This window comes from Lithobates pipiens, unplaced genomic scaffold (assembly GCF_037356315.1).
Source record: "Lithobates pipiens isolate NorthernLeopardFrog02 unplaced genomic scaffold, aLitPip1_a1.2 Scaffold_25, whole genome shotgun sequence".
NCBI lineage: Eukaryota > Metazoa > Chordata > Amphibia > Anura > Ranidae > Lithobates > Lithobates pipiens.
Genome location: NW_027507787.1, coordinates 227,397,522 through 227,421,213, shown reverse-complemented (window position 1 = coordinate 227,421,213; position 23,692 = coordinate 227,397,522). Strand labels below are relative to the sequence as shown.

The 23,692-nt window shown below is 40.5% G+C and overlaps 1 protein-coding gene across 1 annotated transcript in view; it reads right to left on the bottom strand.

Annotated features, from left to right (window-relative positions):
* The window catches only part of LOC143930931 (alpha-2-macroglobulin-like protein 1), a 281,168-nt gene that overhangs the window by 61,861 nt on the left and 195,615 nt on the right, over window positions 1-23,692 (bottom strand). Inside the window, exons 25-27 of the mRNA XM_077455621.1 lie at window positions 21,678-21,783; window positions 13,963-14,119; window positions 12,065-12,139 (exon numbers count right to left, since the gene is read on the bottom strand). Of these exons, the coding sequence (XP_077311747.1) occupies window positions 12,065-12,139; window positions 13,963-14,119; window positions 21,678-21,783 (338 nt within the window). The remainder of the gene's footprint in view (window positions 1-12,064; window positions 12,140-13,962; window positions 14,120-21,677; window positions 21,784-23,692) is intronic.

The window sequence follows — 23,692 nt, the reverse complement described above, 5'->3', positions numbered from 1 at the left end:
CTCTCTTTGACAGAATACCTGTCATAGGCTTTCATAAACGATGTTTTTAAGGGAACCATTTCATTACACAGAAAAAATTTTTAACAAACGAAATATTAAGAATTGGAAGAATTCAAAAAATAAATTGAAAAATATATAAGTTTAAAAAATCCCAGAAATTAGATTAAAACCTCAGGAGAGATGAAAACAAAATTACAGATAAAAACCACAAACGATCTTATTACCCTCACACACTCTACCAATATGGCCATGTCGGATTTCTGATAATGTGCTGATATGCTAACAATCATGATGTTTACAAAATCCGGCGCATATATCCCAATCACTTGTGTTTCTTTAAACGAGGGGATTCCCGTCACGTTGATCTAGATACTTCAAGTTTAAACGATAAACTTTATTATACAGGAGATGTATAAAGAAAAAGGATTCGCAACCTTTTATGGCCTGTCTCCTATTTTTTCTGATAATAAGATCAAGCAACAGCCTCAACTGACACTGACTTATATTCCCAAGCTCTTCATGCAGAAAGAGGCGAGCCGTCCATCACGAGCCTCCCATTAAAACCATCGCTGATACGATGAGTGGGTTATACACGGTACAATCTTTGTGATGCGACGGAAATTTTTTATGACTATTATTGGCTACTTCCAGTGCCGCTATCCTCAATCTACCTTACATGCGACGTTGTGGCTTATGTATTGTACATGTATATGTGGCATTATATATTTATGTGGCTAAGATATAATATATTTGAAATTCTAATTAAACAAACTTGCTGCCTGTCTCCGTTAATTAACTCATTATGGTAAAAATTCACGTATTAAAATCTGACTTCCACGTATACTAACAACCTGCATAAAATAATGATATTTCCTATTTGTCATCTACATAATATGAAATATAAAATATAAAATATAGAATGTAAAATGCAACTAATCCCTTCTCTTAACGTCAGGGTACTATCACCTTAATGAAAAGTGCCTGTGCGACTCATAAATTCAATGTCTAGTCACCTGACACAGTAATACTAATCGAGGGTGACCAATAAGACCCCAATATTTCCGAACATGACTGTAATAAAAATTATCATAAAAAAGTTCTATGATTAAAAGTTGGTAATAAAAGTTGGTAATTAAACAGGTTTAGTGCTAAAAGTATTAGTAGTAGAAAAGTTGTTATTCACGTAATCTGGATATTAAGACCCCTTTAAAACAGCTTTAAAAATCACTTATAAAACAATTAACGTCTAATTCAACGTTTAACCCATTAGGAGTCAGAGTGTTCATCCGATATATCCATTGGGATTCTTTTTTGGACACTTCGCGGACCATATTTGATCCACGCCAATTAGGGTGAACTCTATCAACTCCCCAGAATTTTAGTAGAGATGGGTCTCTGTTGTGATGTTTTTTAAAATGAAGAGACACGCTGTGATCACTAAATCCGATTTCTATATTGTACATATGTTCGGATATGCGTTTCCTTAGGGTCCTTTTAGTTCTTCCCACATACATGAGCCCACATGGGCACTGTAGTACGTATACCACGTGCGTGGAGCTACATGTAATAAAATCTTTTATTACCATTAACCTGTTATTCCCTGTGGATATGAACTCGGTCATACCTCTAATTAGGCTATTTTGCTTCATACAGGGTTGGCACCTTCTACATGAAAAAAACCCGTCCCTATTCCAGAAAGTTTCTGTTTTTTTGGGGGGATTCAACACTTTCTTCACTACCTGATCTCCAAAGTTGGGGGCTTTTCTGTATATGAATGAAGGACGAGATGGCAACACCTGTCCTAACGTTTTATCAAGACATAGGACATGCCAGTGACGATTTAATATCGTTTCCACTTCTTTATACTGGGCATGGAAGTCTGAGATGAATCCCCATTCTTGACAGGGAGCCTTGTCTTGCAATTTATTTTCTAGACATTCATCTCGGGAAATTTTAGCTATTTCCGATACTGTTTTGTTCAGAGATGCTTCATTGTACCCCTTTTCTATAAAACGATTCTTAATAATATCCGATTGTGGGTAAAAGTCACTATCCAAGGTGCAGTTGCGCCGTATACGCATAATCTGGCCTTTAGGGATATTTTTAAGCCACAATGGATGATGTCCACTTTTTATAGGTAAATAACTGTTCCTATCAGTAGGCTTGAAATATGCTTTGGTGATTAGACCCGTTCCCTGTTTGATTATATCCACGTCAAGATAATGTATTTTTTCTGAACTGTGTTCGTATTCCAAACAAATATTATTCTTGTTGTTATTCAATTGGGACATGAATTCATGTAGTGAGCTTTCTGAACCTTCCCAAATAATCAGGAGGTCATCAATGAATCTTTTGTAGAATACTAAAGATGACTTATATTGCTGTTGCTGTGAGAAAATTACGCGGTCCTCCCATTCCGACATAAACAGGTTCGCGATGCTGGGAGCAAATTTAGCTCCCATGGCCACGCCCCTTTTTTGTGAGTAAAAATTCTGGTTGTACCAGAAGTAATTTTGTGATAAACAAAAATCTAAAGCTTGTCCCAAAAATACCTTTTGTTCATGGGGGATATCATTCCTCTGACTTAAAGCCCAATTCAGGGCCAAAAGGGCGTCGTCATGTTGGATAATACTATATAGGGATGCCACGTCGGCTGTCACTAGGTGGATCTCTCCTCCTTCTCTCAATTTGATCTGACTCATTAGTTGCAATAAATTTTTAGTGTCTTTCAAATATGCTTTTGTACTTTGGACACTCATCTGTAGGAATCTATCTAAATATTGACCCAATCTTGCTGTTACAGAGCCAATACAGTTGACGATTGGTCTGGCCGGGGGTACAGTCGGATTTTTGTGTACCTTGGGCAATGTGTAGATAGTCGGTATTCTACAGTGACCGGGTACCAGAAATCTCGACTCCTTCACATTCAACACCTTGTTTTTTACTCCCAATAATACTAATTTTTCTAGATTTTGATAATACAGCACAGTGGGATCCTTTCTTAATAGCTCATACGTGTCTTTGTCAGATAGCATCTTTTCTAATTGTGATTCGTAAAAAGTTTTGTCTAAAATCACTACCCCCCCTCCCTTATCTGCAGGTCTGATTACTATATCCTTCCTCATTTCCAATGCTTTGATCCCATCCTGTAAATGATGTGGATTTAAATTCTTTTTTGGCAAAATGGTCTCTAAGTCCTTCAAAATCAGATTTTTAAATACATCAACATGCTGGTTAGCGGAGTTCAATGGGTTGAATAAAGACTTATTCTTCAACCCGCTATCTATTCCTATTGTACTAACTGGCATGGTAATTCTATTCGTAGTGTTATTATTTAGAAAATATTTCTTTATATTAATTTTCCTAATATATTTATGGATGTCCATATAGACATTAAATTTATTTATGGCTTTCCTCGGAGCACATTTTAGTCCCAACTGTAGAATATTGGATTCTTTAGCTGTTAATGTGGCACTACTTAAGTTGTAGATTCCGGCTGATCCAGGTCTCGCCTTCTTTTTTTGGACTCGCCGGCCTGCTCTACAACCCCTTTTCCATCTCCTATCTGATTGATCCTTCCTGGTGCTCCTTCCCCTACTTGAGGAGGTCCTCCCCCTACAGTGTGTTGTGATTGGGGAATTTTTTGCGGAGGTTGTGGGTTGGTATAATTCTGTGGGGGATTCCACCATCCCTGCTGAGGTCTTGGGGGACCCATGTTGTACTGGGGGGCATTGCTGTAAGGAGGCTTCCTGCCCATCCCCCGCGGTCTCCATCTCCCTCTCCACCCTCCTCTCCCTAAAAAAGGACGAGGGGGGTTATCTTGAATCCTTATATTATCTCTTAGGGGTTCAAATCTATTAGATAACGGGAACCCCTGCTGATAATCTACATATCTGGATTGCGGATACGCAGTTGGTCTCTCTATGTATTCTTCAGGTCTAGGGCCTCTTTGGGGGTTACCTCGCTTCCCTTTTCTTTTAAAACGTTGATCTACGTAAACCGTGTATTACCTAGTGCAGACGAACCGGATGAAATCGAGCGGATGAGGAGCATTTTCGAAGAGCCTATGTAACCAGGCATATCTGGTAAGAGCATTACTAAGGGGGGGTCACCCCAGTCTTGAGATTGTACCCCAGCAAATTCGTGACCACTGTTTTTTCATATTAAGGGAGGATTGCATCGTACACTCCTCTTGATTTATACCAGGACATTCTATTTTTGTTTTGGCTATTAATTTTATTGTCTGTGGATGGACTGAAATAGACATACTGTTTCAATTCGTTTCCTGAAACTATCCTAAGTACTCAGTACAATTTAGATATATGGACAGTGTTCATGGACAATATTGTGATTGTATGGTTACATTTGGGAAGATAGAAATATTCTTTCCATAGAACAATAGGTTGCACTAGCGCAATTTGTATATTATTTCTTTTCTTTTATTTGAATATTATGCGCTGTTTTTTCTACGGGTGAATTGATTTATCCATCCACCTCGCAGATTTTTGTTTAATGTTTTTTAGTGGTTTTATTGATTTAATACCTTTTAGCGGTTTTATTGATTTAATACCTTTTAGAACAGCTGCTTAAATTCCACAACTCCCAGGTAGAAAGCATATTTTTTAATGCTAAGCGCCTTTTATTTGCGTGGTTAACGGGCGGAGGTTATCCCAAGCAAAGGCACATATTTGTTCAGTTCATTTTTTAAATAAGGCAGCTATGGAAGCTGTGGAATTTTTATCAAACCGACATATAGACATTGGTTCAATTTTTGCTACAAATAGAGAATCGGTGGAAACTAATGATTATAAAGAAGTCTTGCAAGCCCTTGGGAATGCATTAGAAAAGCAGGTACGAACCTGGTGGGATATATGTACCCTCGAGCAATATTTGAAAGAGAATATTATTGTACGTAGTTTAAGGTGGGAGGTAACACCACAAGACGGATTAGATGATGAGGAATCCATGAGAGAATGGTTGGATTTTTTTAATGGGGTGGGTTTTAAACTTCAGCAATTAGTTTTAAGAAGGAAGGAGAGAAAAATGCAAAAACTAAAGAAACAGATAGAAGAATTATCTAATGAATTAGCGAGTATCAGGGAAACACAACAATGGATGGATTTTAATTCTAATATAAACAAAAAATTGGAAAAAATTGACACTGACACCCAAAAAAAGAAAGTCAAAAAATTCCATAGGGATTTAAATGATTTTAGGAATGAAAATATTTACATATGGCAAAGCAAATTAATGAATAAACCTACAGAGAACGTAATCCCTAGAGAGGTTATCCCGGGCACTCCAGGTATTAGGGGATCTGATAATTACCTCTGTCCCGACAACCAATCTACCCCAAAGCATGAGGAGCAAAGATGGGTTTACGTAGATCAACGTTTTAAAAGAAAAGGGAAGCGAGGTAACCCCCAAAGAGGCCCTAGACCTGAAGAATACATAGAGAGACCAACTGCGTATCCGCAATCCAGATATGTAGATTATCAGCAGGGGTTCCCGTTATCTAATAGATTTGAACCCCTAAGAGATAATATAAGGATTCAAGATAACCCCCCTCGTCCTTTTTTAGGGAGAGGAGGGTGGAGAGGGAGATGGAGACCGCGGGGGATGGGCAGGAAGCCTCCTTACAGCAATGCCCCCCAGTACAACATGGGTCCCCCAAGACCTCAGCAGGGATGGTGGAATCCCCCACAGAATTATACCAACCCACAACCTCCGCAAAAAATTCCCCAATCACAACACACTGTAGGGGGAGGACCTCCTCAAGTAGGGGAAGGAGCACCAGGAAGGATCAATCAGATAGGAGATGGAAAAGGGGTTGTAGAGCAGGCCGGCGAGTCCAAAAAAAGAAGGCGAGACCTGGATCAGCCGGAATCTACAACTTAAGTAGTGCCACATTAACAGCTAAAGAATCCAATATTCTACAGTTGGGACTAAAATGTGCTCCGAGGAAAGCCATAAATAAATTTAATGTCTATATGGACATCCATAAATATATTAGGAAAATTAATATAAAGAAATATTTTCTAAATAATAACACTACGAATAGAATTACCATGCCAGTTAGTACAATAGGAATAGATAGCGGGTTGAAGAATAAGTCTTTATTCAACCCATTGAACTCCGCTAACCAGCATGTTGATGTATTTAAAAATCTGATTTTGAAGGACTTAGAGACCATTTTGCCAAAAAAGAATTTAAATCCACATCATTTACAGGATGGGATCAAAGCATTGGAAATGAGGAAGGATATAGTAATCAGACCTGCAGATAAGGGAGGGGGGGTAGTGATTTTAGACAAAACTTTTTACGAATCACAATTAGAAAAGATGCTATCTGACAAAGACACGTATGAGCTATTAAGAAAGGATCCCACTGTGCTGTATTATCAAAATCTAGAAAAATTAGTATTATTGGGAGTAAAAAACAAGGTGTTGAATGTGAAGGAGTCGAGATTTCTGGTACCCGGTCACTGTAGAATACCGACTATCTACACATTGCCCAAGGTACACAAAAATCCGACTGTACCCCCGGCCAGACCAATCGTCAACTGTATTGGCTCTGTAACAGCAAGATTGGGTCAATATTTAGATAGATTCCTACAGATGAGTGTCCAAAGTACAAAAGCATATTTGAAAGACACTAAAAATTTATTGCAACTAATGAGTCAGATCAAATTGAGAGAAGGAGGAGAGATCCACCTAGTGACAGCCGACGTGGCATCCCTATATAGTATTATCCAACATGACGACGCCCTTTTGGCCCTGAATTGGGCTTTAAGTCAGAGGAATGATATCCCCCATGAACAAAAGGTATTTTTGGGACAAGCTTTAGATTTTTGTTTATCACAAAATTACTTCTGGTACAACCAGAATTTTTACTCACAATAAAGGGGCGTGGCCATGGGAGCTAAATTTGCTCCCAGCATCGCGAACCTGTTTATGTCGGAATGGGAGGACCGCGTAATTTTCTCACAGCAACAGCAATATAAGTCATCTTTAGTATTCTACAAAAGATTCATTGATGACCTCCTGATTATTTGGGAAGGTTCAGAAAGCTCACTACATGAATTCATGTCCCAATTGAATAACAACAAGAATAATATTTGTTTGGAATACGAACACAGTTCAGAAAAAATACATTATCTTGACGTGGATATAATCAAACAGGGAACGGGTCTAATCACCAAAGCATATTTCAAGCCTACTGATAGGAACAGTTATTTACCTATAAAAAGTGGACATCATCCATTGTGGCTTAAAAATATCCCTAAAGGCCAGATTATGCGTATACGGCGCAACTGCACCTTGGATAGTGACTTTTACCCACAATCGGATATTATTAAGAATCGTTTTATAGAAAAGGGGTACAATGAAGCATCTCTGAACAAAACAGTATCGGAAATAGCTAAAATTTCCCGAGATGAATGTCTAGAAAATAAATTGCAAGACAAGGCTCCCTGTCAAGAATGGGGATTCATCTCAGACTTCCATGCCCAGTATAAAGAAGTGGAAACGATATTAAATCGTCACTGGCATGTCCTATGTCTTGATAAAACGTTAGGACAGGTGTTGCCATCTCGTCCTTCATTCATATACAGAAAAGCCCCCAACTTTGGAGATCAGGTAGTGAAGAAAGTGTTGAATCCCCCCAAAAAAACAGAAACTTTCTGGAATAGGGACGGGTTTTTTTCATGTAGAAGGTGCCAACCCTGTATGAAGCAAAATAGCCTAATTAGAGGTATGACCGAGTTCATATCCACAGGGAATAACAGGTTAATGGTAATAAAAGATTTTATTACATGTAGCTCCACGCACGTGGTATACGTACTACAGTGCCCATGTGGGCTCATGTATGTGGGAAGAACTAAAAGGACCCTAAGGAAACGCATATCCGAACATATGTACAATATAGAAATCGGATTTAGTGATCACAGCGTGTCTCTTCATTTTAAAAAACATCACAACAGAGACCCATCTCTACTAAAATTCTGGGGAGTTGATAGAGTTCACCCTAATTGGCGTGGATCAAATATGGTCCGCGAAGTGTCCAAAAAAGAATCCCAATGGATATATCGGATGAACACTCTGACTCCTAATGGGTTAAACGTTGAATTAGACGTTAATTGTTTTATAAGTGATTTTTAAAGCTGTTTTAAAGGGGTCTTAATATCCAGATTACGTGAATAACAACTTTTCTACTACTAATACTTTTAGCACTAAACCTGTTTAATTACCAACTTTTATTACCAACTTTTAATCATAGAACTTTTTTATGATAATTTTTATTACAGTCATGTTCGGAAATATTGGGGTCTTATTGGTCACCCTCGATTAGTATTACTGTGTCAGGTGACTAGACATTGAATTTATGAGTCGCACAGGCACTTTTCATTAAGGTGATAGTACCCTGACGTTAAGAGAAGGGATTAGTTGCATTTTACATTCTATATTTTATATTTTATATTTTATATTATGTAGATGACAAATAGGAAATATCATTATTTTATGCAGGTTGTTAGTATACGTGGAAGTCAGATTTTAATACGTGAATTTTTACCATAATGAGTTAATTAACGGAGACAGGCAGCAAGTTTGTTTAATTAGAATTTCAAATATATTATATCTTAGCCACATAAATATATAATGCCACATATACATGTACAATACATAAGCCACAACGTCGCATGTAAGGTAGATTGAGGATAGCGGCACTGGAAGTAGCCAATAATAGTCATAAAAAATTTCCGTCGCATCACAAAGATTGTACCGTGTATAACCCACTCATCGTATCAGCGATGGTTTTAATGGGAGGCTCGTGATGGACGGCTCGCCTCTTTCTGCATGAAGAGCTTGGGAATATAAGTCAGTGTCAGTTGAGGCTGTTGCTTGATCTTATTATCAGAAAAAATAGGAGACAGGCCATAAAAGGTTGCGAATCCTTTTTCTTTATACATCTCCTGTATAATAAAGTTTATCGTTTAAACTTGAAGTATCTAGATCAACGTGACGGGAATCCCCTCGTTTAAAGAAACACAAGTGATTGGGATATATGCGCCGGATTTTGTAAACATCATGATTGTTAGCATATCAGCACATTATCAGAAATCCGACATGGCCATATTGGTAGAGTGTGTGAGGGTAATAAGATCGTTTGTGGTTTTTATCTGTAATTTTGTTTTCATCTCTCCTGAGGTTTTAATCTAATTTCTGGGATTTTTTAAACTTATATATTTTTCAATTTATTTTTTGAATTCTTCCAATTCTTAATATTTCGTTTGTTAAAAATTTTTTCTGTGTAATGAAATGGTTCCCTTAAAAACATCGTTTATGAAAGCCTATGACAGGTATTCTGTCAAAGAGAGCCACGTACATAATATAGATAGATTAACCGCTATACATTTATACATGTCCACGAAGGGTTAATACCGCACGTATTTAAGTGTAGTCAGGACTGATTGCCCCCACCCTCAGATGATGTCAATACGACGAAACGCGTCAGGGTGGTAGCACACGTTCGCAGCATAGAGGAACTGACAGGAGGGAGGAAGAGTCGCACAGCTTTAACCGTGAACTACTAAGTGGTGACGGCCATTAGCGGCTGATGCTATTATTTCCCCTGAGACTGTGATTAAGAACTATGCACGCTGAGTGAACCAATGCTTTAAAGAATTAACTTTGTGTGAGTGCAACATTTTTATTTAAATAAATTGTGTTTTCATAAGACAGTATTACGCTATGTTTGTTTCCCGTAATTGCTTCTTTCGGAGATCTTGAATCACCCGGCACTTATGCAGTGGATGGGATCCAGCCGATGAGTAACATCTGAGATCCCGTGTAACCAAGCACATCCGATCGTGTATGCAGTGGATGGGATCCAGCCGATGAGGAACATCTGAGAGCCCGCGTATCTAAGCACATCCGACCGTGTATTACCTAGTGCAGACGAACCGGATGAAATCGAGCGGATGAGGAGCATTTTCGAAGAGCCTATGTAACCAGGCATATCTGGTAAGAGCATTACTAAGGGGGGGTCACCCCAGTCTTGAGATTGTACCCCAGCAAATTCGTGACCACTGTTTTTTCATATTAAGGGAGGATTGCATCGTACACTCCTCTTGATTTATACCAGGACATTCTATTTTTGTTTTGGCTATTAATTTTATTGTCTGTGGATGGACTGAAATAGACATACTGTTTCAATTCGTTTCCTGAAACTATCCTAAGTACTCAGTACAATTTAGATATATGGACAGTGTTCATGGACAATATTGTGATTGTATGGTTACATTTGGGAAGATAGAAATATTCTTTCCATAGAACAATAGGTTGCACTAGCGCAATTTGTATATTATTTCTTTTCTTTTATTTGAATATTATGCGCTGTTTTTTCTACGGGTGAATTGATTTATCCATCCACCTCGCAGATTTTTGTTTAATATAAAGTTCTCACACGCTGGTATTTGGTTCCTGCGAGAATCGCCAAATTCTCAACAGACAACACTGGCCTCTGCTTTCGTGGCTGTCCAGAAAAAGGTATCTATATACATACCTGGTGGCATTGCTCAATTGTACAATCATTTTGGAAAAAGATCTTTCTGATAATTACAAAATTTTTTGATCGTCCAATTTTTCCAGACACAATTATAGCTCTCCTTAATTTAAAACCAGCCTTTCTGAATCAGAAACAATTCAAATTAGTTCTTACACTCCTGATAGCCGCAAAGCAGACTATAGCCAATGCGTGGAAAACAGATGTGGTGAATATTGCAGAAACCAAACGTAGAATGAATCAATCTTTCATCCATGCTAAAATGGACGCTATAGATAAAAACCAGATGACAAAGTTTGATATCATATGGAAACCCTGGATTAAATATTATACGTCAGATAATATTGACAACCGAGTTTTATTGCTATGGTGATTACGATTTTTTATAGAATTACAACATTAGATGATATATAAAACCTCCTCCGGAGAATTATTCCCTCCCCTTCCCCTCCTATATACCTTTTATGTTCTTCCCTTACTATATAATACTTACTATAAACATACTTTAGAAGTTATGGTCAAAACTTTAAAATCATATATTTTCTTTTAGACATATTTATATTTTCTTGGGATTAAAATGTTTAAAACTCAGCTATAAGAATGTTTTCAAATTCTAAAATATATAAGGCCATTTATTGTCATTCCCACGAGAATATCTTGAAATTCTTCTTTGCTTTGTATCATCCGTACTTCAATATGTCTACTTTTTATTTCTGGTATCACATAATTTGTCTTATATTCTGTACATGTAATTTATTTTAACATAAAATAAAAAATTCTGAACGAGAAAACACGACAAGAACGCATCAATAACGCACCCTGTTACATTTTTTATGGGGTTACATGACCTATGAAAAATACACTATAAGCACAGATAAATAGGCGTAAAGTCCCATCAAAAATTGCGTGTATTTTCAGTGCCATTATTCGCACCTTTTTCTTTATCGGCAAAATGCCAAGAACACTATTTTCAGCTGATATGTTTTGGCTGCCGAAATTTTGGTGCATCTCTAATATATAGTCATGCGAGTCCTGCACCCCCCCTCTATTCCAAAATTTTAAAAATTATTCTTTGATAGTGTTCTCTTATTTTGCTTCCATAAGTATAAGGGTGCTTTCACACTGCCCCACTGTGCTGAAGTGTGGGTGCAGTGCAGTCTAACCATGGTTGTCAAGCAGGTTACCTCCAGCTTCCCATAGATTTCTAGTATGCCCCACATTTTGCAGTGTTTTCTCAAAGCGAACCAAAAGACCTGCATCCTGCATCTTTGGTATGCTTTCAGAAAATGCACCAAAAATACAGGATATGAAATACGTTTATGGGAAAGAACAGGTACACTGCGCCACACCTGTGCTGTAGCCAAACCGCAGTGGGGCAGTGTGGAAGCACCTTAGGGCCTTGAGCATGTTATGGTAAATATGACTATAAGATGAGCCCCTTTGTCCCCTCTATGTTTTAATATGATATCAGACATAATATTCCCATGATGCAATCTCTTACCTCTATAGATACGCCAGATTCCACCAATGCGATTGTTACATAGGCTGATAGGGAAATGTCATCTTCCACTCCTCCCTGGAACATAGAGATTACAACCTTGTTATACACAATAAAAACACATCTAAAAATTCATTAGGGGCTCATGTACACTACAGCTTCCAAACTTAAGTTTAGGAGATTTTGGTGTTTTTTTTGTCAAAGCTCACAAACTCAACTCCATAAAAGCCTATGTGTCCATGCACACATACTGTAGGCCTTTATGAGAGTTTAGAAGCTGCTGCGGTTAGCAGAGGTTCAACCTCCCTCTCCTGAATGCATAAGATTTGTGTTCAGGATAGGAAAGTTTTGACCATGGGCTGCAAAATAACTGGAAAATCGTGGTGTAATTTTGCCGGGTTTTGCGTTCTCCCACAGCTAGCGGTCAACCTAGTCTGAGTTTACATGAGCCCCCAGGAAAGCAGGCTGGAGACGTTAATCACTGGTCAGTGGAGTCATTGATCAGTAAGTTTTTAAACCCTCCAGCATTTTACAAAAATATTTCAGTTTTTGGTTCACGCTAAAGCGAAACCACATTACAGTTTCTTATATCTCTGGGGAAACTGGTTAATGTGAACTCAGGCTTTAGCTCCAATACCTGTACACCAGTTATGGCCTTTACAAGGGGGTCTAATACTCTCTGTTGTATTATTTTGAAGAAGGCTACAACAAGAGTTGTGGGAGAATCCTGAATTTTAAGACACGCAAGATAGTAAGACCCCTTTCACACTTGGGGAGTTTTCGGGTGCTTTAGCACTAGAAATAGCCTCTACAAAGCGCCTGAAAACCACCTCCCATTCATTCTAATGTATATTTTCACACTGGAGCAGTGCGCTTGTGGGATTTTCCTGAAAAGTCCTGCAAGCAGCACCTTTGGGGTGGGTTGGGAGCACTATATTTAGCGTTCCCAAAATGCCTTTGCCTTAAAAGCACCTTGAAAGCACTGCAAATGGGAGTTTTTAACTTTTTTGGGGGTAAAAAACGAGCCTTCAGTGCCTAAAACAGCGCTAAAACAAATGGTGCTTTAGCGCTAATGGCCAGCACTTTCAGTGTGAAAGAAGCCCACCAGACTGCTAAAATAAGTAAAATATTATAAAATGAGAGCAAAACAAATCTGCCCTCAGACTTTTCCAGCCAACAGCTTCCAGCTTCCCTAGCTGCAGTGGAGGCTGGTGCTCAATATTTTGAGGGCGGGAGATGGATGGGAATGCAGCGATTCTCCCCCTCCCCCCACGGGAGATGGATGGGAATGCGGCGGCAATCAGAGGCCACCTGATCTTAGGAAGGAGGCAGAACAGGCAGACATGGATCTGGGGCCATTGCTTCTCCTCCAGGCCGAACAGGAAGTGGCCGAACAGCAATTGGCCGGGAGTCCTAAGACTCCCTGGCCAAATCGGGCCTCAGGAACTGCTTCCCGATTGGCCGGGAGGAGAATCAGGAAGACAATAGTGAATATACATACACAAAAGTGGGTGGGCTCGGGGCACAATGCTCTGGCCCCCTAGCCCACCCTTTTTTGAAGCCAATTAGAGCCTTGGGGTCCAATCATGTTCTTAAAAAAAACAAAAAACATTGGAATCCATGCTTCCACGCACCCCCTATGGATGGGTCACTACTGCCTAGCAGGTGAATCTGCTTCGACAGTCTGAAAAAACCCTGGTACTTCCAGGTATGAGAAAGCAAGTGAGATCTCCTCTCAATATAGCCAATGGGGCCTGAATGGGCAATCAGTGAGGAAAGTAAACAACTGATCGGATTCAGTTTGCATTGTGCACTATACAAGTATTTCATTCATTCATTCATTCATCACATACGACATATTGTTATTTACTTCCATGTATTTCTAAAACACTTTACTGTACCTTCAAGCTAGTACGAAAGAGCTGTCCCACATTTCTGAAGCACCCACTTTCCTTACGGTGCTCTCGTAGCCAGTTGAACGATTCTTTCAAGTGTCTTTCATCTATGAAGATGTATGGGCGAGCATTGCTGAAAGATTTCACTACGAAAGCTGTCAGCCTGCAATAAAGTTGAATAATAAATCATGAAATAGAGATAATGTTCTGAATTTTGTCCGTTGTTATAAAATGTGGCTATATAGGGATTTGGGATAAAGCATGTCTTATGATACAATACAATTTTAATGCATACAGTATTTGGTAATCAATTCTGCTGATAAAACAGATGAATAATTACAATCCAGCACAGCTTTAGATTGGGGTTTATTTACTGAAGCAGGAGAGAACAAATTCTAGGTCCGCTGTGCATGGTAGCCAATCCTCTTCTAAACTTCAGCTTGTTCAATTAGGCTTTGACAAAAAAAAAAAATGGTAGCGGATTGGTTTCTAGAGAGCTACACCAGATTTTGCACCCTCCAGTTTTAGTAAATCAACCCCATTGCATCAATAGAGGATTGTTCAAGGTTTGAGGACTTTTATACTTATTATATAACCCGTGCTGCTGAGTTCCTGCAACGATTCAGCAGCCACTTCTGATCTACATGCACGCACTCCAGCAAGGATGGCTGCCTGGCATTTCTCAGGGCATTATCATCAGTTATTATTTTAATGAAAGCTATGGATTAAAAAAAAATATTGAAAATTAGATTTCAAATGACATTAACATGATAAATCATAAAGGATTTAATCGATTATGTATACATCTAACTCAATAACAAGCTGCACCTTATCCTATATATCAAAGAATTTAGAAATTTTAAATTGGAAACCTTTAGAAGCCCTGTTAGAATTCCCTTCCTGATAAGCCTTAAAGGGGTTGTAAACCTTCAGTTTTTTTTCACATTGATGCATCCTATGATTGTGAGTTCCTACTAGCTCGGAACAACGATCTGTCATCTCCTCTAGTCACTCCCATCCCCTCTACAGTTAGAACACACATGAGGGAACATAATTAACCTTGATTGAACCCTAATGTTAACCCCTTCTCTGCCAGTGGCATTTACACAGTGATCAGTGCATTTTTATAGCACCAATCGCTGTATTAATGTCATTGGTCCCAAAAATGTGTCAAAAGTGTCCGACCTGTCTGCCATAATGTCGCAGTTCCGATAAAAATCAAAGATCACTGCCATTACTAGTAAAAATAATAATAATAAAAATGCCATAAATCTTTCCCATTGTTTGTAGACGCTATAACTTTTGCGCAATATGCTTATTGAGGAAAAAATATGCTTTAAAAAAAAAAAATGGGGATATTTATTATAGCAATAAGTACAAAATATTGTGTTTTGGGGTTTTTTTTTCAAAATTGTTGCTCTTTTTTTTGTTTATAGTGCAAAAAATAGAAATAGAAATAGAAATCAATCAATCAGATCAATTTTGTTTGGGTACAGCATCGCACGACCAAGTCATTAAGTAGCCAAATCTCCCAAGGCTGAAGTGGTTAACCACCCTGGTGCTATGATTATGTCAGATTTTTGAATATCAAAGCAGTACAATTGTTTTGCATAGAAATTTGGCGTTTTATATTTATAGGCCTGTAATTCTTAGTAATAACACACTTAAATCTATATTCTGACAAGGGAGATCCTCCCACCTGAACACACAGATCATGTACTTCCATACTTCTACCAATTGTGACCAGTTTTCTTCCACCACTTACACTGCACATTTGTTCAAGTAAATTTATTTTCAACTTTGTCATATTTTTTTTTATAATTTTATTTTTATTAAGTTCCACAAAAGAAAATGTTACAGATCGTATAAATTCAACACAGGGGTGGACTGCATTCAGAACACAGGGGTGGACTGCACAGCTTAAAGAGGGAGTAAACCCTGATGGGTTTACTTTCTCTTTGATACCCTGTAAAGGTAAAGCATAATGGACTACTTTGCATCGCATAGTAGTCCATTATGTGTCACTTACCTGACACAGGAGCCAGCGAAGTCACCGCTGTCCGCTTGTGTACGGAGCCTCCATCTTCTTGGTGGGTCTCACTGCTCCGGCGCTGTCATTCAATGGAGCCGCGATTACGTCACTCCTGCACATGCGCACGGGAGCCGCCACTCACGGAATATCCCCGCCAACAGCGGCGCGCTCAGTGCGCCTGTGCGCCGCTGTTTATGGCGCATGCAGCGGTGCCTGTCTTGTCAAATATCTCCTAAAATGTGTAGGTTTAGGAGATATTTCTTTGACCTACAGGTAAGCCTTAATCTAGGCTAACCTGTAGGTCAAAGTGGTTTGTAAGGGTTTACAACCACTTTAAAAAAGAATAAACAACAACTCATAGGCAAAACAAGAGGAAAAACAGAGGTCATACATGTAAAAAGGAGCTATCTTAGGATATACAAGTATGGTCAGGGAACTCTGGGGGTACCATTTAATGTGTACCTGGGAGGGGTGAGGGACTCTGTAAGCAAGCTCAGGGAAGAGAATATGTATACTTCAGGTCTCAATGGTCCGCAAGTGTATTCCGTATTCCAATCGTTCCCAAGGTTCCCAGATTTTGTCAAATTGGGAAATAGTATCATGTACAGTGGCCGTCAGGTATTCCCGTCAGGTATTCCATTCTTCAAGTTTCAGCTATAAGCTGGAGAAGTCTGGACCATGGGGGAGGAGGGAGTGTTGGATAACCAGCACAATGGGATAAGTCTCTTAGCAGCTAGGAGAATACAAGAAATCAGCCGGTTACCATTTTAGTAATACCTGAGAAAGGGAGGCCCAGTAAGTAATGTAATGGATCAAGTGGAAGAGATACCTCCACCACTTTCTGTATTAGTGTCATTACTTCATGCCAGAAGGGCTGTATCAGAGCACATTGCCAGAAAATATTAAAGAATGAACCCATGGCTAGTCCACAGCTCCAACATTTAGCTCAAAGGGTCACACTTATGAATAACTTCAGGAGTCTTATACCAAAGCATGAGAACCTTGATGGACATCTCCCTCTGCAGGACACATTTGGAAGATTTAAAAGTGGAAGACCAGATCCTGTCCCAGATCTGAGAGCTAATGGACCTACCTATCAGTTGAGCCCATCTTCTCATGTAAAGATGCGTGACCTCGGTGAGGGGGGTTGACTCCTGGAGGATATGGTAAATAGAGGAAACTAAATGTAGTTTGTGGGGTCCCGGTGCACATTGGTATTCAAAAGGGGTGGGTTTATCAAGGGTCAAGAGCGGGGCCTGGGAGTGGAAGAAATGCCTAATTTGCAAATAAAAATGGAACAATGCGATGTCAAACTTCTCACAGAGATTGTCAAAACTGTAAAGCATGTGAGAGATTGGGTGGACTAAGTTCCGGAGTTGAAATAAGGAGGTATTTATCCATGGGAGAATACGTCCCAGGGATAGGCTATCAGGTATAGACTATTTAAATAGCATATTTGTAAGGGGGGAGCATGGAGAGGAGAGAGAAATATTCTTAAGGCATTTACACCAGAAGGTTAGTGTGAAATTCATTGATGCATTACATTGACGTCTAATAATGGGATCTATATAGGATGAGTGAGACCAGACTAAGGAGCATGGGTGAACCGGATATAACACCCCTTTCTCAATGTCTGCCCAGTGGCTAGTGGCCTGCAAACTGGACCATGAGGCAATGACCCTTAAGAGTGAGGCAAAATAGTATGTAACAATATCCAGAGCCCCCAGGCCCCCCTAGATCTCAGGGTAAAAACAACCAAACTTGTAATGCGATGGGCCTTACCATTCCAAATGAATTTCTGGAAACTTCTCTGGATGGCCTTAAGTTGGGAAAGGGGTATGGCAATCGGCAAGGTTTCAAAGTAATATAAAAGCCTAGGCAGAATAGACATTTTCAGTATGTTAACCTTGCCTAGGAGGGAGAGGGAGTTTTTAGTCCAACTTTGTAGAGATTTGTTGATGTCTAAAATGGGGGGGGGGATCATTTACAGAGTATAGGGAGGAATAGGTGGGGGCAATGTGGGCTCCCAAATATTTAAGGGAGATGGAGCACCACCTATAGGGGTAGGATTCCTTGAGCTGAGATAGAAGAGCAGGTGGGATGTGTAAAAGGAGAGCTTCAGTTTTTTTAGTGTTAACCTTATAACCATGTCGTCTGCAAACTGCGATAACTTGTATTCCCTTTGTCGCATCACCACCCCACGGATGTCCGGATGTAATCGGATGGACTCAGCAAGGGGTTCTGGACACAAAACGAAAATTAATGGGGATAAGGGACACCCCTGCTGAGTGCCATTAGTCATGGGGAGGCCAGGCGACAAAAAGGAGGACATCTGAACCTGAGCTGTGACTTATATAGAGTATAGAGCCTCTAAAGCCTTTGCATCCAAGCGTACGCAGGGTAGAGAACATATAAGGCCAAATCAACCTGTCAAAAGCCTTTTGTGCATCCAGGCTCAGAACAAGTGGCTGGTGGGGAGATCTATTCAAGAGATCGATCAAGTTTATAGTGCGGTGTTATCCCCTGAGATATAAGATAACATGAGAGTGTGAAAACTGGTGATGTGGGGATTGCCCTTTGAGCAGGGTACCAAAAAGAATCAGCATATTGGGGGACAGAATGTCAAGGAAGGTCTTGTAATAAAAGTAGGGTAACCCATCAGGGCCTGGTGATTTATGGAGTGGAAGATCCTTGATTGTGTTTAGAAGTTCCTCTGCGGTTATGGCTGTGTTTAGGCTGGCCAGGTCTGAGGGGGGCAATTTTGGAAATTTAAGACCAGAAAAGTCAAATTTTGCTTTGTGTGAAGTTAAAATGATTGTCGGGGGTCAGGCAATTGTACAGCTTTTGGTAGAAGTTGCCAAAGATCTTGAAAATTTCCAGTAAGCAGTGGGTTCTAGACCCATCAGCCTGGAGGAGGGAGTCAGGAAAAGAGTTGAATGGGCACGGGCGCAATTTGTTGACCCGCATCCTATATGGCTTATTAGAAAATTCATAATATTTTTAGAGTATGGATTTAGCTGCCTTACCAAGGTGTAAAGATTTTATTTTTTTAGTTTGGCTCCCATGGTTGAGACGCGGGATCTTTCATTCTATTACTAGGGTAGGACCCACTAATTCGGGGTACTTTGACGCAGTAAGTGGGCTTAGCACTATATAACTATATAGTGTGACCAAACCCCGTATTTTTTTAATATGTTCAGGTGTTTTTAACTAGCCTGCTGGAAATGTCATTCTTGAATGTGTGCGCTGTAATATGTTCTGTACTGTTTTCTGGTCTTATAGCAGCACCATCTTGAATTTAAACACATTAAGGTGTGCCCCCCAAATATGTTCTCTGTATGTTGTTTAGCAGAAGGATGCTTAATCCTCCAGGAGTCAAAAAGTTGGTGGGATCTGGCGCATTTGCAAAAATAATTGGCTTGGGAGGTGATCCTCCACGAGGGGGTGTCACGTATTATAGCTTGTCTGTATCTAGTGGGGGACATGATCAGGTTGAAGTCCCCTCCAACAGTTATGAAGGGTTGGAAGCGATACTGAAGTGAGTCAAAAACCTTGTTGAGAAAGTAAACCTGTCCAGTGTTGGGAGCATATATATTGACTAGGGTGAAAGAAAAGGTCTTGTAACCACACTCCAGGATAAGCTACCTCCCATGAGGGTCAGCGTGTACTTTTGGACCCTGATGGGACAGGATTTTTTAATTAAAATTGCCACCCCAGCCTTGCCCGTGGAGTCCGAGGCCAGGTAACTGTGTCTCCTGGAGTATGACCACATCCACTCCTAAGAATCTGAACTCCTTCAGAGCTCCTTCAGAATGGAGCCCAGACCCTTTACAGTATATGACATGATCCTCAACGCCATGGGGACAAAACTTCATAAATGGCTAGCATTAGTGTAAAAACCCTAAGAAGAAACATAACATAGAAGGCATAAAAAAAGTTAAGTGAATGGTTATGAGCATAACAATAGGGACTAGCCCTTCAGTACCTGTAGAAGAACATATATACCTTGTAAGACAGAAACCATAACAATGAAAGTAAAACACAAATTGAAGACCTCAACCTACAGAGCTGGCATATGAGCATGGACATATTGAAAAAATAAAATAAAAACAGAAATAAAAACAAAGACATCCAAAAAAAAAGGAAAACCAAGATTTGGAAGCCTGAGACACATCTGCATCTTAGGAGGCCTTGCACAATGGCAGAGGCCGGGTAGGGACAGATTGGGGTATCCAGCACGGGGACTCAGGGGAGAGAGAGTGGGCCATCCGCTCTCCTTGTGAACTTGGTAGAAGCGATAAGAGTCTGGCAAGAGGTAGCTCAACAAAAGCAAAACAAAAAGCATCAAAACTGTAACATTAACTTTAACTTTAATACCCCACGGGAATGGGAAAGGAATACCCCTAAAAAATATCAAGGTAACTCATACTACCTGAAGTCCAGCACACAGCACTGTGCTGTGGACTACAGGGGGAAAAGAGACAAAGTGAATCGAAAGATCTATCCAGGTAGATCAAGGAGGTTGCTTGGAAAATCATGAGTGTTGAGGTGTGGAAAACTGCTTCTTTGATTGGCCCCTCACATGGTTCTAGACACAGCTGGGAGTAGCAGGAAATGGACGGACTTGCCCGGGGGGGGGGGGGGGGGAGAAGTAGTAGATCTTCTTCAGGAAATGGAGGGAGATTCCGAATTTTCACAAAGACTTCCCCTTCCTGAAGATCTCGAAGGCTGTGCTCGGCACCATCCTCGGGCACGATGAGACAAAAGGGTAATCCCCAGTAACACTGGACCCGGTGATGTTGCAGGTGGGCCGTTATTGGTCGCAAATTTCTCCATTTTGCCAGGGTGATGGGGAGAGGTCACTAAAGATCTGCAGCTTAGCCCCTTAGTATTTGATCTGGGATTTGTTGTGTGTGGCCAAAGTCAGTGCCTCCTTGCTGTCGTAGAAGTGAAACCTCACAATTACATCTCTGGGCCTAGCTCCAGCCAGAGGTTTTGGGCCCAGATAACGATGAGCCCTGTCCAGGCGCCAGTCCACATCCACCACCGAGGGGGCCAGTGTGTTAAAAAGTCCCAAGAGATAGGGGCAGAAGGCGGAATCTTCCAATGTTTCAGGGATACCATGGAAGCGGAGGTTCTGTCTTCTCTCCCTGTTCTCTAAGTCCTCCTGCTGTAGCTGTTGCTGGGCGATTGAGTGTTAAGGTTGGAGTTCTCCTCTTCTATGGCTTGCACATAGTTCACCATTTTGTCAAATTTATGCTCTAGCGCATCAGTGTTTTCCCCGATTTAATATAATGGATCCATCGCAGCAAAGAGGTCATCAGGGGAACTCGAGGCCAAGGATTGCAGGCTAGTAACATATCGATCCATGTTGGATCCCTGGCATGGCCCAAACAGTGGATTGTAGCAGTGCCGCTGCTGGCCAACCTTTCCCATGGGGTGCCAGAGGAGAAGAGTGTGCAATTAGGCTTACCCCTGATGTTTCTGCTGTCTATCGTCGCTGTACGGAGTTCTTGGAGAGCTGACAGAGCCCGGAGCTCATTTAGAGCACATCCGCCATGATCGAGAGCCGCGCATGTGCCTCTACTTTGTCATATGGCTTGTTTGGAGTTCGCATTCAGAAATCTTTCATTAATTGATCCATAATACCACATATTATAAATAATGCATAATGAAGATAATAACTCACCATGTATTACCCTCTGGATTACCCTCTGGATTACCCTCTGGAGATATACTTCCAAATCCACTGTATGACCCGTCCTTATGTTTGTAGCTCAGCGCTCTCTGATATCCTATATAAAATAAATTACATTCAGTACAGCTATTCACTATTTTAGTTTTCATTAGCTATTATGATAAAATAAATTAACTCAAAGCAAACAACATACAAAATGAATCATTCTCTGCCATATTTTTTATTGTTGCAAGCCTCAATAGTTCTGTAAAAACAAACTTATAGCCAACTTACTTGTTGGCTAGCTTTAAAGCAGGTGTCTCCAAACTTTCTAAATGTAGGGCCAGTCTACTGTCCTCCAGACTTTAGGGGGGCCAGACTGTGGCCATCAGGAGTACAAAGTGTCCCAGCATCAGTGGGAGCAAACAAACCCCCATCATCAGTGTCAGTGGGAGGATATGTGCCTCTTAGCTGATATCTTTGGTAGGAATTGTGCTCCATCATTGGTGTCATTGGGAGGAAATACACCACATCATTGCTGTCATTTGTAGGAACTTAGGGGAACATTAGTGTCTACAAATAAAAGAGTGCCCAAGGGCCGGATAAAAGCAACCAAAGGGCCACATCTGGCCCCCGGGCCGCAGTTTGGAGGTCACTGTTTTAAAAAGTGCTGGGGACCTTTTGTAATAACCAACTTCTATCAATACTGCATCCTCTGACACAAACAATGGTCCTTATTCAAAAAGGGGGTTTAAACAATAACGTCTGTAAAGCCCAAATCCATTGTTAGGCTCTTCCTGCCAGTGGAAACAGCTAATGTGTAGGTGCTGATATGACACAAAAGTGTGGTGTAAGGAGTAGGTTTTAATTGTTAAAGCGGTCCCCTGGTCCCTGATGTCTTCTGGGACCTGTGCGTCTCCCAGAAGACATGGGGGGGAGGTGGAGGAGGCGCCGGATGTGGTGCAGATAGCTGTGGGTGGCTCAACTATCTATGTCTGGAAGTGGGAGCAAAATACCTGTATTAGACAGGTATCTGCTCCCCCCTCTCCCCCTGCAAGGTGCCAAACATGGGGGGGGGGGATTATGAAAAGCGGAAGTTCAATTTTTGGGTGGAACTCTGCTTTAAAAACAAATTGGCAACTCACAAGATGGTGGCAAATAACAGTCATTGGATAATGGCACACGTCAGTGTACTGGCTTTTCCAAGGTGCCCTGTGGTCGCTGTGGACTCGAGTACAGACTGTGCAAGCTGATAGAACCAGGAAGCGGCCAAACGCCGCTCTAACCAGCTTGAACCACACACTTGTATCTGGCCAGAAATTACATCACAGAGAGAGCGTCCTGGACGCGTAGATGACAGATAAGTAATGCATTTAGAAGCGAACACTTCTTCTTCAGACCTCCAAAGTGTAGGTGCTGGACTAGGGTGTGTGAGGTATTGACATGTCTGGATCTATCACAGAACTGAATCTTTTTTCACCAAGGCCAATGTGGAGTGAATGTACTTTGCAGATTGACTTTGTTCAGGTCTTGGGCTGCTACTTATCTGATGGTTTTTCACACAGAACACTCAATGGGTGGCAAAACACTGGTGTGGGTATTGGGAAGCACCCAGTACAAACATTCATGAAACAAAAATGTCAAATCAAAGTGTTTATTGAACAAAGGTATCAAATGAAGCCAGCGTGTTTAGAGGGCTCAGGGCTGAAACCGTGGGTAGGAATGGACTCAAGTTTAGAGAACTTATGCAAGACATTGATCCAAACTGTCAAACCAGGAAATATTGCAGACACCAATGAACACTTTGATTCAACCTTTTTGTGTCATTCCTTAATACCCACCCCAAAGTTTTGCCAGTTTAAACAGGAATATCTTTATTCAACTAGCTGTTGTGGATAACAAAGTTTTTATATTCAACTTTTATATGGAGACACTTTGGGGTTGATTTACTAAAGGCAAATAGACTGTGCACTTTGAAAAGTGCAGTTGCCCCAGAGCTTAGTAAATGAGCAGACGCTCTGCTGACT